General features: G+C 45.0%; 1 protein-coding gene across 1 annotated transcript in view; it reads right to left on the bottom strand.

Moving 5' to 3' along the window:
- The window catches only part of LOC125716443 (low-density lipoprotein receptor-related protein 8-like), a 76,627-nt gene that overhangs the window by 52,273 nt on the left and 7,140 nt on the right, over window positions 1–17,214 (bottom strand). Inside the window, exons 4-5 of the mRNA XM_048988728.1 lie at window positions 8,652–8,854; window positions 7,937–8,056 (exon numbers count right to left, since the gene is read on the bottom strand). Of these exons, the coding sequence (XP_048844685.1) occupies window positions 7,937–8,056; window positions 8,652–8,854 (323 nt within the window). The remainder of the gene's footprint in view (window positions 1–7,936; window positions 8,057–8,651; window positions 8,855–17,214) is intronic.

The following is a 17,214-nucleotide window of genomic DNA, read 5'->3' as shown; positions in this document are numbered from 1 at the left end:
CTGACGGCACAATTAATTAATTCATTCATTTATTAAAACGTGATGTCATTCGGACCTCATTGTATGAATGTTAACTGCAAACCTGTCAGATATTGAAGTGTTCTGGGAAAAGGAAGCAAATCGGACCAAATGCACAAATAAAACGGCGAATATAACGGTCTAGTGGACTGTGCGCTTTGAAGTGTATCCTAGTTCCTGCGGGACCTCGTCTGGCTGTATTCTAACTCCAACGGGTGCCCAAATTCCTCACCCCACACACTGGCAACGGGGATAATGAATGGCACACTGGGGTCAGGGCAAGCGCCGGATCGATTCACCCATCAGCGCCGCCCTCTAGAGGCATGCAGGATTATTTGTCATGACATTAATCCCAGTAGCACGCCTTGCCGGTCCCAAGGGTTCAGGTGGAATCATCAGATGATCCCCGCTACATTAACCACAGCACAAATACCGAGTGGGCGAGACCGAGGGAAGTGTGGGAATTTGCGGCAGGTGGGTGAGGGTTCACAAAGACACACAGGCAAAATGGCATCATGGTTCGCAAAGAAGCACAGAATGCAATTAAATTGTTGCAGCCGATAATAAGCTGTTAAGGTCATCAGGAAACCGGAATTTCCACATCAAACAATCAGGCATCAGGATCCATCTAGAAGATGGAAGGAGGAGAAGCTGGTGAAATCGACCACGTTGCTGCTTCTTCCAGGCGTATAACAGCTGAGGCAGAAGCGAGTATTTGCACACGGACGGCGTGGCGGCTGACAAACACACTCCCAATGTTTTCGCGCCAGTGCTCATCACCCCGCTTGGTGAATTCAGCGGAAGAAAAAAAAAAAAAAAACGTTGGTCCATAGAGTATCCAAATTAATCTGATGCAATAATAGGATTTAAACTGAAGAGTCCTTAATGACCACATTAGGAAGCCGGCCAGAGCCACCTGGAAGAGCTGGGAACAAAACCCAAACAGAGAGGAACCTCTGTGTGAAATTCCAGCACAACGCAGCGGAGTGAAGAAGGCGGAACGTCACTCCACACCTACTGCCTCCATGCACAGGGAGGCAGCACGAGATAAAAGGCGTGGACCCCAAGCCTCACTCTCACCTGTGCATGTGTGCATGACAGCAAGACGGCATATGCGAATACTAAAAGCATTCCAGTGCCCCAGTACTCACACTCGCTCAAACGGCAAATAAGGCATCGATTCATTTCATTACATCTATAGGACCTTATAAATAACACAAAAACGCAGAGCTGTCATCTGCCTGCACAGAGCCAAGGAGAACTGCGTTCAAGTTCCAGACCAGTACTGAGAAGAAGCGGTAGTGAGGACCATATAGAGAATTGAGGAGAGAAAGCTTGAGACACCCCCCCCCCCCCCGACCCCCCCAGCAGGCTTCCTGACAGCCGACGTACTGGAGCTACAGTGAAAAGGGAATCAAGTTCTGAGTATGTGAGATTCTGCTCTTCGGGTTCATACGCTCATGCAGATCCTCTTCAAAATGGCTCAACCAAAATGTTGCCAGCAGCGTTCGCCAAAACCACCCGTCACCGAGTCGGCCGGTACACAAACTTCAGACACCCAGGGGGGAGGGGTGTCTGCTCAGCTATGCTGTCTCGGGTAGTGGGGACTGGCACCATGGGGCTCAATCTCGCATCGCACACCTCACGCCGCTCGGGGGAATCGTATTTTAACATGATTTACTCTGCGGCAGGCATGATAATACTTTAACCGCCCCAGTTATCTAGCAAGGCAGGCCTGAGAAGGATCCCTAAATGGACGAGCGGATCATAAAAATCGCTCATAAATACTTAATTCTTCTCAGGGAAGACATCTTTCAGGGAAGCAAGAAAACATCATCCAGATAATGAACGGCAGGCTTCAAGTACACAATCAATCACGTGAAGTCACTAACTTGTGTAATCACATTCCCCCACACACAAGGACACACCCACAGACATAAAACGTTTAGCATTTATACATAGTTTACACATGTTTACTTCCACTTATTCATTCAATTTGTTTATGACGGGAAATATATGGAGTTTGCTGACACCTCTAAAGACACACCGCAAAACATCCTGATTAACATGCACAACATAAGGGACTAGTGATGTCGCTGTCGTACTGCATTGAGTAAATGTGAAAAATAAGTCAGATTTATTTAGCCAAATCTCTGGATAGATTTATCTGTTTTAGGGCAGATTTATTCATTTTATTTCTTATGTAAATAGTATAAAACAAAAATTAAAAAAAAAAAGAACCAATTTTGGATCACAGAAGTGGAACAACCATCAGACACAGCGCTCTTTTCCAATTAATTTAGCCACACACACACACACACACACACACACACACACACACGAGAAGTATTACATCTCAATGCATGTTTAACCTCCTCTATTTTGAGCACCACGTCACAACATTTACAGCACAAAAGAACATAAACCCAAACTGTCCACAGGACTGTCCAGAGAAAACATCCTAATATCTACTGTCCTTGCAGGTTCATAGCATGAACCTCTGGCAATCTTACACAAGTAGACCTTCCATCTTGCCATTCAGGTGCTCGCAGACAGGAATCAGCCTGGGATGGTGGAATACAATGAAGTATCTGAAAGATGTCCCCAGAGCTCACTGAGTGGAGGCTGCAGAAGAGGAACAAAGCTATTCCAGGATGTTTCCTGAAAGCAGACCACGGGAGGGGGGGGGGGGCAACTTGGCTGGGCCGCACAGAGGCGGGGAGCGGGAGGGGGTGATGCGTGACCCTGGAGACACATTAGTGACTCGCACCAAAGACGCCAAAGCTCAGGGTCCTCTCAACCGTAGACAAAAGACTCCATTCACTCCATTCAGACTTCCATGGAGACCTGGTAGAGTTTGGGAACCTCAAAGCATTGCCTTGAAGCGACCGGCAGCCATGACTGGGCTGAGGTCCCATGCAAGGATTTACAGCCCTCAAAGAGCTCGAATCAACTCCTAAAAGGAAGCTAACAAGAAGCCTGTATGGGAGGGGCGTGCAGATCCCGTCACACGGGTCAGCAGCTACGTGGCGGAGCTCGAGATGAGAGTGCGGATCATGAAAAGGGTCCGGCTCCCATTTGCAGACCCAATACAACACAGCAGTGAACCCGCTAAACGGGCCGTTTGTGCCCACAGCAGACAGCCGTTTACTTGAAAGACTTCCCCCTTAAGCTGGCCCGCGAGGGGGGGGGACAGGTCACTCCTTTAGCTGAACACATTCATAAGAAATTGAGTGCAAGTACCTTGTTCGGTCCAATGAAGCAGCCCAATTGCCACTCCGCTTGTTCTTTACAATCCCTCTAGTGACATATGCACACAGACATATACACAGACGCCAAACTTCTGTTCGGTACTAATTCCATTTTGTTCACCCCCCCCCCCCACCAATCCCGGATTCTTTAAAAAACAGCAAAGCTGTATCATGTCTCCCATGATAACTGAATGTTAGAATAAAACCAAATATACAAAATGAACATCCTGATAATTTCAAGCTCCGGAAAGGAGCACAGAGGGCCGTGTGGGTTAGCGGTCTGTGACTGTATCTAGAAGTTCGCTGGTCCAAATCCAGTGTAGGAGCAGTTGAGTGAGGCCTTTAACCCCAAAACCTGACCCGGAATTGCCAAATAAACGTTTGGCCCAGCACTCTGACCCCAAGATTGGTTCTCGCTTGTATAAAAGTGTGCGCAAGTTTCACAGAAGTGCAAGACTGAATTTTGTTGCGCCTGTAGAGAGACCGAGAGGTGAACCCATGACCAGCCGGCTCACATAAACCAAGTTAACAGGTAACACACACAAAACAGAAACACTCAGGCATGACACCAAGAGGAAGGCAAATGGTCTGCTGATCCTCACTGGTCTTCACAGCCACCAGCACCCCCTCAGATCCCCCCCCTTCAGGTTTCTAAGGACTACTGACCCCCCCTGACCCCATGTTTCACAACATCCTGCTTTTTCTGAATACCTTTTTTTCCCCCCACATAAAATACGTCTCAGCTATTTTCCCCCATACACTGTAAACATTAGATGTGTCACCAATGTACGAATTTAAACTTTGCTTCATTTATTAACAACAATCCATCTTTCAGCCACTTCACCAGTCCCAGTTCACAGCATATTAATTATAGATAATGACTGATCATAAAAGGCAGACTGATAATATGGAAAAGACTGCAAACAGAATCGATGAATAGTAAAATCATCCTACAAGGGGGTTTGGGGGGGGGGCGAGTACAACACAAAACACTAGACACAGAGAACAAAGCAGGGTCATAAACTAAACACTTTAATTGATGTGCTATAGGAACACGGCGCCCGCCAGAGTGGGACCAGCCGCGTAAGAACCTGAACTATCCTCACACCAACCGGAGGTACAACCACTACCTGCAAAGTGAGAGAGAGGCGATGCAAGGTGACAGAGGACAGGAGTGGGTAGGGTGACGGGACCTGCTCGGTCCACTGAGCTCCTGCTGTCCCTCATGTTACTGCCTCATCACTCTGAGGGGCAACTACAGGGCATGGCGGCCTCCTGTCGCAGTGGGAGGTGGGCCGTCTCCAGGCGCCATTCCTGGTACACAAACAGCACGGTTTCTCAGGAACCCCCCTCCCCATTTATACGTATGTTGAAGAGAAGGTATTTCCATCCCCAGGACCTGCTTTCCCCCCCCCCCCCCCCATCTTCATCTGCTCCGACTGCTGTGCCATCAGGCATGGGATAGAGACACACCACCCTGAGTGCTTCAGCATCCACAGACATTAATGCTGCGTTTCTTGTGTCTGACACTAATGTGCATAGGAGAGCCATCACCCCCTCCCCACAAGAAAATAGCAGTCATGCCATTGCCAGTGCCAGTGCCAGTGCCAGTCCCCGGACGCATGTTCTACACTCAGCCACCACTAAACTGGAAACACCTCTGCCTATATTCATATTTAATAGACTTCCATGCTTCCCTCTAATATTCATTTCCAATAACAAGAAAAGTTAATGAGCAGCTGGAGCTAATCAGGAGGTAAACTGGCTTCCGAGGTCTGCGTCTCGGCACTGAGAATATGCTTGTCGGCACAAGATGACCCCCTTTTTCCGAGGGACAAAAAAAAAAACTGACAAGGCACTCGGACAAAACAAAAATGTTCCACAAAAGTAAACAGGGTAAATGACCCATGTAATGTTCCAAAGCAAAAAAATCTCGACTATGTAAGGAGACACACTGCTGCGGAATAGTTTTAACTCTGCAAAAAAAAAGAATAGATTAATCCAGAGGCATTTCATATTTATGAGTCTCCTCTGACCTCCACACATGCAAGTGGGGAGCAAATCAGGGGGTCGTTCTTTTGGTTTGCCGTGATCCATGGGCACTGTCCACTTCTTGCTCCATTTTCTGCATCCCCTACCCACGTGCAGTAAGAACCCAAAGATAAGCAAAATGGAAGTTGAACATCAACAGATGATGCGGGGTACACAAACTAAAATGGCCACTTCTCTGTGAAGGACAACCAAACCCGCTCATCCAGCCAAGATCAAAACACAACACACGATTAAGACCCCTGACCTCCCGAGAGTTCACCGACCTAGCAGTTCCTAGTGTCTGAATTTTACAGGTGCCTCAGTTTCATTTTTTTTAAAGGGGGAAACTAAAGCGAATGGCTGTTTAAATACGGAAGGTCTGTTTGGAAATACAACTTAACACAATTCCCCAGTTCAGGTCTATTTCTAGGGACAATACACATCAATCTACTGCAGGACGCAGATGTTCACGTGTCCATCTAATACATAACAGACAACATAACGGGAATATTCCAAGGTGTTTTTAAAGCTCAAATCAAAAGCAGCCTGGGACTCTTTAGACCCAAACTTTTCAACATTATCTTAATGTGCCTCGATCGACTTGCCATCGATTACTCCCGTCTCGTTTCCCCGAAACCGCCCGCTGCCACAATTAATCCACTCCCGCCAAAGCACGCGCGACTGGACGCTCTCCAGCGAAAGCTCGCGACGCCCCGCCGCGCGCGCGCTCCGCATCTCAATGAGCGCGTCCCTACGCGTCTCGCTGTTTGAATCATACCTCTCGGTGCCTTAACAGTTCATACCGTGCACATAATTACGACACTTTACCAACTTAATCGATCAAATCTGCCATCGCTATTGTACAAGTTCGCACAAGGGATTTCAGAGCGCTGTGCGAATACAACTCCGTGAGTAACAGTAACGATGGCAGTGACCCGGTTTCCCTGCTCGAAGCCCGACGGCGCGTCCCGCTTGCTTCCACGGCGGGATGAGGACGTCAGACCTCCTGGGACGCTCCGCTTACGGCCAAATTCAAGCACTTGTACCGTGTATCGGTTTTACTCCCGACTCCAACAGAAAGCCCCCGTTTTGATTTCGTTTCAGTGCCCGTCTTTCCCGGGGTTTCGCTGAGTGGAGTTCTGAGGTCTCGGGCCAGTAGAAGAGGCAGAGCGATGCGTCAGCAACGCTCCAGTTGCAGCTCATTATAAGGGCAATCCATTTATTTTTATTTTTGCACAAAAGCGCATGACATTCTGGCAAACGGGTATCCGTTTCGTGCATGAGGGTTGGTGGGACATTTTAAACAGCTCATTATTGGCCGGGAGGCCCATAGGCGAAAAGGTACCATATTCTCCAAAATAATACTATAACTCACTTAGTCATGAGAGACCTGGCAGGCCTCCACAGTACTGTCATTTTGTCCTCCTTCTAACAATGTAGGCCATCTACACGTCACTGCTGGGAAGAGGGACACTGTCTACACATCAGTTTTTTTCTATTTATCTACAAGCTGTCAGCTGACACCTCTGGAGAGCAGGGCACCGAGCCCAATCCCCCCCCCCTCCCTTCATGAAATTGTACTCATTTTTAGAGGTCATTTGCTGGAGAGATAACCCAAAATACTACCCAGATTTACGAAGAGCGAAAAATATCCAAAACAGACATCATCTGTTAGCCTGAACACATCGGGGAATGGGGCACTGAGAAGCAGAGAGCCACACAGTGTTTTACTGCCTGCTGGCATGACAGCCGACGTACCTGAAATGACTGCAGTATAACTGCAAACAAGGGAGCGCTCAACATTTACGCAAGTCTGACCGAGGTCCGGTCACTGCAGGGACTATACAGTGCTGACAGTAACCATGGGCACTGCACATTAATCACAAAACCTTCATACCCAGGGTAAGATCATCAAAGACTAGCGGTGCAATGCAAAATACACACTATGAATCATGTTTAAAAAATGTTAATAGTAACAATGCACATTATTTCCACATTCTTAAGGAGATAAAAAGCCCAACATGCACCTTTAATAACAAAGCCGTATAAGTTTACATATTTTTTATGTGCATTGTCAAAAGTTGCTTAATTTCACTAGTAGTTCGGCAAGGGACTTCGTGTCCTGTCGTTTCATACGTTAATCGTATGACATGCAGCCATCTAATTAACCCCGTTTATTAATACACAAAAAGACGCTTAGCGGCGCCATTGTCTTTATCTGGATATTAACGTATCAGCATTAAATATGATTTAAACCAACCTGTAGGCCTACTTCCTTTCAATATGTGATTTAAACAGAACTGACAACTGAAACGCAAGATGCGACTATAGTTGGCAGATTTAAAGTTTTAACCTGTACGCACCCAAATAAATGTGCTCACGTCCGGATTGTCGGGCACTCACCTCACATCATCTGCTTGTAACAGACTGTCCCGAATTAAACATAGTGCTTAAATACACGCCACTGCGCGGTGAGATTTCATCACAAAAAATAGAAACTCTATAGACCGCAATACAGTCCTCGGCACTGAAGCGCTCCGGAGAGATGCGCAAATGTTATATGGAAATTGCACAAATTCATCATACATCATATTCATTTTATCAAGTGCAACATAACCTTTCTGTTTCTTACTTACGACAGTTCTCTTCGTCGCTGCTGTCTGAGCAATCGTCATCATCATCGCATCTCCAGATCGTAGGTATACACCTTCCGTTTTTGCACTGAAACTGACCCGTCTCACATTCTGTTGTAGATCCTTCAGACAGACAAAATTCTGGGTGAATCATTTATTTTTGTTCAAATTCCAAAATTACTTAACATAAAATGACCTAAAATATAAGCACAATAGCCACAAAACAATTACACAGTATTTTCTTACTTTGTTCTACTACCCACTATTAAATAAAAATTTGCAAAAAGAGGCAGATGTTAAATATTATTTAAGCCCAATGGGTGGCACAAAACCGCTTGCATTATTAACAGGTATCATTGGGCTGTGGGTTAAAGGCAGGAAAATGAATACAACACAGACGCTGCCCCCCTGTACACTTACACCGTTATTACACTGAGGGCTCCCTTTCAGGGGGGACTGCCATGCATCCTCATGCACAAATAAAAAGCGCGTTTCACTGAGTCATCCCACTATAACGACATGATCTGTCCATCACGGCAGATCTGTCCGTGATGGCGTTTTCAAAATTGCAGTTTTAATTAAACTGCAGCTCCAGTTACTATCGGGTGATTAAAAAAAAAAACGTGCATCGCTCCGCATCCCGCACATCACCATCACCATCTCTTCTCACACATGCACGCACATTTCTACATTATCTGGAGTTGTAAACGCAGCTCACCTTTTGCGGAGGGTAGCTCCACAAGAAATAAATGCAGCAGCATCACCTTTCCTATTTCGGTCCACATCTCGGAGCTGGAGCGCAAGCCGGAGCCAGTCCGATTCCCGTCCTCCAGCGATGCGACTGCGCTACCTCGCCGATCGTCCTCCAGGCCCACTAGCAATTTCAAGTGGTGACGACGGCGCTTATGGGCGGGGCCGCCTCTTCAATTGTCCAGCAAGGAAAAATTAATTAAAATATTAATAAAGAGAAGAGAAATCACGCGTAAAGCGAGCAGGAGACGAAAGCGAAACACGCCGTAAAATAAATGCAAGGTCTGCAAAAAAAAATAATAAAAATCACTTGTGTCAGTTCCCTACGTCTAACCATGGTCAGCTTTGCGCGAAAATAGAGCTGTTCATACGCTTTGATGTTTGCACAGAAGGGATTTGACCTGTGGTACACCCTGTAGGCAAACTTTATATCTGAAGGCGGCAGCAATAGTAATATTACAGATCCATTTTCAATGGCTGTTACCCAATAAACCTCTCTTAGAAACATACAGCGTAACGCGAAGCATTTAACGTCAAGTCACCATTGAACGGGAAAGGAAGCCCCAGCAAGATACAATTTTGTTCGTAATTCAGCAGTGATATATACATGCCTAAATTGCTATAAAAAGTAAATTCCCCACAAATGTCATACATCACAGCAGATATTTGTTGTCAGACATATAGAAGAAGTTTGACTTTGAGCAGAACACAGCAATAGTCCACATTTCAAAACCTCCAATGTGTAAGATGAAAATTAAATGACTGGGGGGGGGGGTCACGTGCCTGGCAGCACCCTTCTACTTTGAAGAATGAGAACATTCTGTTTTTTTTTGTGAGCCTTAGGTTGTACTGGGAGAGCCAGTATACTGTCAGATAAAAGGGTACCGATTTGTACCCTTAGCTGTAGGGAATTGTACCTTTTAAGGTACAGAAATGGACCCAGAGGAACATCTACAAGGTACAAACAACATTAATGTACCATCAATGGTACAAGAGTGTCCCTCAGAGTCAATTTCTGTACCTTGAAAGGTAACAATTACCTACAGCTAAGGGTACAACTGGCAGACACTTGAGGGTACAGCCCCAGTGACAAGCAAAGGTACAAATTGGTATCTTTTTTTCTGAGAGTGTATACTTAGTGTCTGCATCATCCTGAAGATCGGGGAGGGGCTGGGGGACACAATGAGTTTGGATCAGATTCAAACAAGAACCCTGAAGGTATGTAAACACAACGGTTCGATGCGGTCCATAGAACCATGAAAATGATGGCGTTCGATTTGTTTGACTAAGAATTTTGAAATCATTAAATATCTATATACATTAAATATCTACCAGTAATGTTTAATGAAAAGGTCGATCCCAGATCTTCAAAACGATTTTTACATTAGAAAAAAAAATGTCGGGAATATTTTATAATTGCCTATTCATTTCATTCTGAAATCCATGAGTTCATCACTATAACGAAATTATACAGAAGCGTTTACGGGTAATTTGATGTGTTATTCTAGGCTAGATGTGCACTGCAGGAGAGGCTGGGGAATTTGCAGTGTTGAGAGGACTCAACACACGTGGTTCGTCAATCCACGCCATCTCCCTGGTTGCAGCCTTGACAGACATGTGCCTGTAGAAGATACAACTGGAGTGTCCCATTTTGACGGGACAGGTGCTTCTTGGCCATCAGCAGACAGACAACCTGCCCAGCATCAATCTGAGCAATCACTGCGAAGACCTTCAGCTGCACGACTTTAAAATCAGGAGCAAAATTAGACAGTTAACTCAAGCTGTAAAACTGCAGCTCTCGTTGTTTAAGTTAAACACAAGACATTTATTTATTTGGCTTTTGAGAAAGCTGACCGTTTATGCTTTTAAAATCATGAAGGTCTTTGAAACTCTAAGGATTCGAAGCTGATTTGAGCTGAATAACCTCTTACACTCCACCCCCACATAGATATGCTGCGCGATACAGACGCTGCCTTAGAAACCTGAAAGGAAGATACTGTCGCAAAGCACGCAATTTAAAATGAAAGCAGCCCAATTGGTTCTCGGTAGCATTTTTACACAAACCCTGCTTTGGTCTTTAGCGTCTCTGCCTGAGGGCTTGTAGGATTCACACTTCCTTGGCTTTTGTTGCTCAATAACATGTCTGCACTTAGGAAAGCGTTCAAGGCTAAACTGCATGTAGACTGAAACACCTGACATCTTTCCGTTTGTTGTACGATTCTTAAAATGTTCTACAATTTATCCATATGACTGCCTGTGGTTCAGTGTTCAGCGCAGCTGGGGAAAAACACAAAAAAAAGATTTACATAAAAAATAGATTTATAAAGTACTTTAAAGCTGCAAATAGGGCTGCAAATTATTATTAATAAATAATTATTAAAATATAATTTATTATTAAATATTAAAATAAAAAATAATAAAACTGCAAATTTTATTAATAAAGTAGGAAACATAAATGGTTAAACATAAATAGCAGTCACATTCATTTAAAATGTGTCTCAACATAAAAGCACTATTAAAAGATTTATTTGCTTATCTAGCATTTTTATACACGGTCCTGATTTTATTCATACGGCTGCGTTTTTTTAACAAGCCAGACCAATACATAATGTAAAAATGTAATTATCTACATCCTGGGATTTGAACCATTGACCTCTAGGTTATGAGCCCATGTCCTCATTCCACCATAATATAGGCATATGAATTAAATTTACATCAAAGTAGAAATTTAATTTTAAAATGAATCCTATTATTTCATTGTCATGTGAACAGACTAAGCACTTAGAATTACATTTTCTTCCCAGACATAATCAGAGTGTCTACATCTGATTGTGATTCAATAGTGATGCAGCCATGTGCCTGCCAATCACCCCAGGAGAGTCCTCACAATGCGTTTGCTTTCTGGGAACAAACTTTTTCCATTGGGTTGTAGTTCTGTTGCGAATGCATCCATTGTCCTGCTCTTCCCATTGCACCCAGCACCCTCTGCCCCCTAGGGGTAAATCATGGGAATTACACCAACTACGTGGGTGAGTTACAATGGGAGGTAGGAGGGGGTCCCCACTCATGACACATTGAGCCAAATTATTAAATGATTCAAGGGACTGGTGCATAGTCTTAGCCTTACAGGCAGTGACAGCAGAATCTTCACACACAGATCTTTGGCCAAAAGGTTCGGGGCAAGAACACAGATCAGAGTCTCCTGTCTGCAGCCTTCAGCAGGCAAACGGCTGACACATCAATAGTCAGAATCTTAAACATCCTTTATGCTCTATTCAGCGAATATAAATGATGGCATTGCAGATTAATCCGTTTTCGTAGGAGAATCCATCTCTGAGTAATAATCAGCTATTTAACGATCTAAAAGTACCAGGCATTACCAAAGCAGTAATCGTGTCTAAGGCCTGCAGGCGGCCAAATGTAGGCTACTACCATTCCAACAGCATAATCGCTACATTTAATGGCATTACGCTTAGACTGCACATAATCTCCCGCTACATAAAAATCTGTCTGACCAAATCAGACGGCACCAACAGGGGAAAGACGACCCAAAAATAAGCCCCAATCAATAACTCAAGCCAACAGAGAGAGAAGAAACGACCTGTAGTCACGGAAGATGGATTATGGGAAAAATGATGCTTTGTTTTGATCTGAAGACCCATTCGGCAGTATTAATTCAAATAATGTCCACGCAATTCCACACAAATTAGCTTTTCAAATCACACGCCATTTCAACAACTTTATATTTTTAAAAAGAATCAATTATAATACTACCATTAAAAATGCCCAGGCTTCGTACACTTGCCACTGAAACAAAGAACTCAAACAATGAACAAAACATTAGAAACGAAATTGTGCTGTTTAATGCATATTTACTTCACCAGACAACACCCAAGGACTGAACTGGTTGGATGGATTTGTACAGGTAGCTGATACACCTGACAAGGAGAACAAGTGAGAGAGAGCGAAGGGGGCTAGACAAGACCATGATTGATGATCTACAGCAGACCCACCCACCCCAGATTATGGCGTTTGATTTACCCGGGTAGAAAATCTTATTAAAATGAGCTGGACAGACTCTCTCCAGAACCTTCTCCTGAACTTCCTCCTGAAGTAAATAGTGAATTGCCCATATAAAGTGATGTTTTTGTCTATATACCTTTACCGTCTCATTTTGACCGCTTTATTCCAGTCGTCTCCGCTTACTCATGCACACATTCAGCACACCAGGCAATTCTGCCCTGACCGCGTCCATTAACAAGGAATGAATTTACCACAAATGTGAAACAAATTTGGCCACCGTGTCTCAGACAGTGGGACACTGGGACAGAAGATGAGGCAGGAGGGCACCCTGTGGACAGCGCACAGGAAACAGGCTTCCTCATTCCCAGCATCCCTTAGTGGCAGCCCCGCCCAGACTAGCGTCCCACCGCCAGACCCTCTGCAAACGCGTCCCAGAACCACAAACGCTGCCACCAGTAACGGCTGAATTGATCCTCAACCTTAATTAAGTCACCATTTTATGAATGATGAAATATTTTCTTGGAGTGTAAGTGCGGCAACCTAAGCGATCAATACGAAAAGCCATCTGGAGATCTTTAAGACATAATCACAGTGCATTATGGGATATAACATACCCACAGCCCGCAGAGAGCCAGCAGTGCAGATGTGGTGACGACAAAGCCAGCTTGTGCAATTGCAGACATGCGGGAAAACTATGCAAGTTCTACGTAAGTATATTGGACTGGGTTATAATTCTTTCAAATGCCACCACACTTGGGATCTCAGGCCTTCGTTAATTCCAGTGTCCATGTTATCACATTTAAGATTTCCTCATACAGGAAGACTTCTGTGTCTCTGCAGACAGATCAACAGGTCAAGCCCTCTTGGGATTCGAACCTAAAACCTTCTGGGCACGGCTTTAAAAATGAAGCGACTCCAGTTCTTCATGAGTAATGCTGCTTTGGACACTGGCAGAGTCCAAACTGCTCTGAGTCACATCCTGCCTCACGGCTGAAATGCAGCTTGAAAATTCACACGTCACTTCTGAGTCTGTATTCCTTTACAAAGAACACATTAGCAGTCATTTGCTGGTTTGTACTTGCGTGATAAAATCAGGAAGACCTAAAATAAGCACATTTTCCCATCGTTCTCCCTCTGTATTCCAGTGAAGTTTGATTACAGATTTCTTCCTTTTGACATAATTTTCGTTACGTGATGCATTTGTGGTGAAAAATTAAAAGCACACACACACACACACACACACACACAAGGCCAGCAGGGCTGTGAACCTGAGGAGGGAGCCTGGGATGGGAGCACAGAACCCTCACCTTCAGCATTACTGTGATTTTAACATGTGAGCTCAGTTTTAGTTATGAATTTTAAACAGCGGTATGGCAACTGACACGTGGTGCCAATGAACGACAGGCGACCTGAACTGCAGAACAGCGGATGACCTCAGACTGCAGCGGTGTTTTCTGCCAATCAAACCATGCATTTGTATGGGGGACTCAAGGTTTGGGGGCCCCCTGTTGGTTACAAATGGTCAGTACACTGTGGGGGGGGTGATTGTGGCTGAAGGGCCCCAGAAACAAAATAAAAGCTTTTTTATGCAGGGCAACCCTTGCGTGGCCCCTGACCAGGTTCACGTACAATATTCTGTACAAAATGGTACATTGACACTTACTCAAGAGCCGCCTCTCTCTGCCCAAGAGGGTGCTTCATCTTTTACCTCTGGTAGATCCTGCGGGCAGATCTTACAGTACATCGGCTAATTATTCCGTATGAGAAAAGCCCTTTATACTAGAAGTATGTCATTGAGAGTCGCAGACTGCAGATCCCAGCATGCGAGGCCGCAGTAAGTCGGCAGTTTAAATGCGACATCTTAAGGAACCTCGGCGTTTGAAGTGCGGCCAGCATTTTTAATCAAGATGGAGCTGCGCATTCTCATTAATAATGACAATCGCATCAGAGCACCTTTCAAAACGCCACTGAAAGTCCGTAATGTTTCGTACGAGATTTTTGCTCTCATTAAGCGCAGAGCTACCGCCGGAGAAACTGTACCCGCGTCTCGGATGAATTATTCACACCGAGGTTCAGCGCCAGGCGCCAGAAGTACATTTCTCTTACTTTACACGTTACTCTCCGCTACCGTTTTGCTTAGCGACTGCCTTCCTTTAGCCTAATATTTGGAGAGACTGCTAGGTTGCCGCAAAGGCAGTTCAGCAGGGCTAATAAATTCATAGTGACGGGTCCATGCATGCCAGATGGGGTAAGTGGCTTTGTGTGCACGGTCCTAAAAACAAAATATGACAGGCGGAAGTTCTTATTAAACATACTGCACTTGTGTGTGTAATCTATGCAGTATTCGGTTCAAAAGTAATGCAGAGGTTATGGCAGGAAACACAGGGTGGGACTGAGGGGAGACCGAAGGAGGAAACGGCAGACTTCTGTCCATGTGATTCAAACCCATAACCTTCTGGACAAAGGCAGTGAACAGGGACTGTTGCATAATAGCTCAGAAACCCAGAACTGTGTTACAATGCATAATAATTTCAAAAAGCATCAATGGAAACATAAAGCTGTGTGGCTGTGATCTAGTGCTGAAAGTCTGGGTTTGCAAAGCATCATGGTAGGAAAAAAACATTGCAAGGAAGGACCCCCCCCCCCTGTCTGGGCTGTCCTCTGCCTGCACCTGAGGTCGGTCTGTGTGCGTTTTGTAGCTACATCCTCTGCCTGACGCAAACGTCTATTCGTGTATTCCAGTGAGGTTTGATTACAGACTTCTTCCTTTTGAAATAATTTTCATTACGTGATGCATTTGTGGCACACACACACACACACACACACACGCAAGCACGCACGCACACACACGCACACACACACACACCAGCAGCAGGCCAGCAGGGCTGTGATCCTGAGGAGGGAGCCTGGGATGGGAGCACAGAAGCCTCACCTTCAGCATTACTGGGATTTTAGCATGACAGCTGTGAATTTTAAACAGCGGTATGGCTGCTGACACATGGCAGCACTCTGAGCAGACAGGACAGCAGATTACTTTTCTGCTTGAATATCACCACCGGCAGAGACAGTGTTCACTACTCAAACCCCAAAATCTCGGGGCCCCCTGCTGTCACCACTACACTTGGGGGGGGGGGTGCAAGTGGGACCCCACAAAGCACAAATCTATTCCAGACATGAGAGTTTCAAGCCTAAATAATCCACTTTAACTTTGATTCTTACAATGTCACATTTGACTGTAAAGGGTTATATTACACACACTTTAGCGAGCACATCTGACATTCCTGTCCTGTCTTTGACAACTTCTAGCTACAAACTGCCAGTTATGAGGGGGCGTCTTTATTTACACAGATGATGCACACACTGCAAATGATTTCTCTCTCTCAGCCTTGTCACTTTGACAGTCTTTGGGGGCAGCTGCCAGGGATCCTTCAAGTCCAATGACACTTCAGACTTGCCCAGAAACAAACAATTAACAATTAATAAACAATGTCAATAAAGAGAGGCACGTGAAAATTAGTCACGCTACGCTATTTAACCTTAAAATTAGATTTAATTTTGTTGCATTGAAAAACCACACTGGTTCAAATCGGGGCTGTAAAATGAAAAGCATTTTAATTAAAATGGAAAAAGATCTCTTAATATTTAGGGCATATTCAAAGGGTAACAGAAAGCAACAAAAATGGGTCATTTGGTTTTTTTTTTCCCCTGCGTTCATCCACTCTGCCAGAGAATAAAGGTGCTTATAGACGACAATGACAATGGAGCAGCTTGTATTGAAATTAATGACAACAGACGACTGATGGCAAAGAAAACTAACAGAATATTGAGAGACGGCCGGCGGCAGAGGGGGAAAGAAATGTCACTCTGCCCCTGAACAGAAGGCAGAGTCTTTCCTCTGGGTTTATGTCAACCATAAAAGCCAGAAAGCAATTCCTTCCCACTCACCAGGCCATCCGAGATCCCACAACTGGGACTATCATTCACAGCCGAGATGCCCGATAAAGATTCCACAGCGTCTGCAGCAGCAGAATTTCCACGTGACAGGGAGCCAGGTGGGACACGCCCACCCATTACACCCTGGCTGTCACACCTGCGCGTTAGTGCGATAAAAACCACCACAAGGGGGCGCTAGTAATTTAAGAGAATTTAAAGAGACCAGCATTTACAAAAACACCCCATTGCCCGTCATTACAAAATGGTCTCGCCAATCACAGTCCTCGTTAACCAACACACACTCTTTTTTCCCCCCCTACCTGAGCACACAGCTGAATGAATTATTTACCCAACTAAACTATAGTGGCAGTCTCTCCTCAGGACTCCCACCAACGATTTAAAGAGCTTGTAAGTCTGCATGCACTGTGGCCCATTTCAGAACAGCAGAAAGCCTTTAAATTACCTTTCAGAGTTAATCACTGCTAAGCCGGCCACAAGCCGGTACCACTGCCTGCTAACATCGTCACAGCGACTCAGGGGAAGGAGCCGGGTTAAGCTAATCGGTCAGGCACCCA

The sequence above is a fragment of the Brienomyrus brachyistius genome, chromosome 21, assembly GCF_023856365.1.
Source record: "Brienomyrus brachyistius isolate T26 chromosome 21, BBRACH_0.4, whole genome shotgun sequence".
NCBI lineage: Eukaryota > Metazoa > Chordata > Actinopteri > Osteoglossiformes > Mormyridae > Brienomyrus > Brienomyrus brachyistius.
This window is presented reverse-complemented; position numbering and strand designations above follow the sequence as displayed.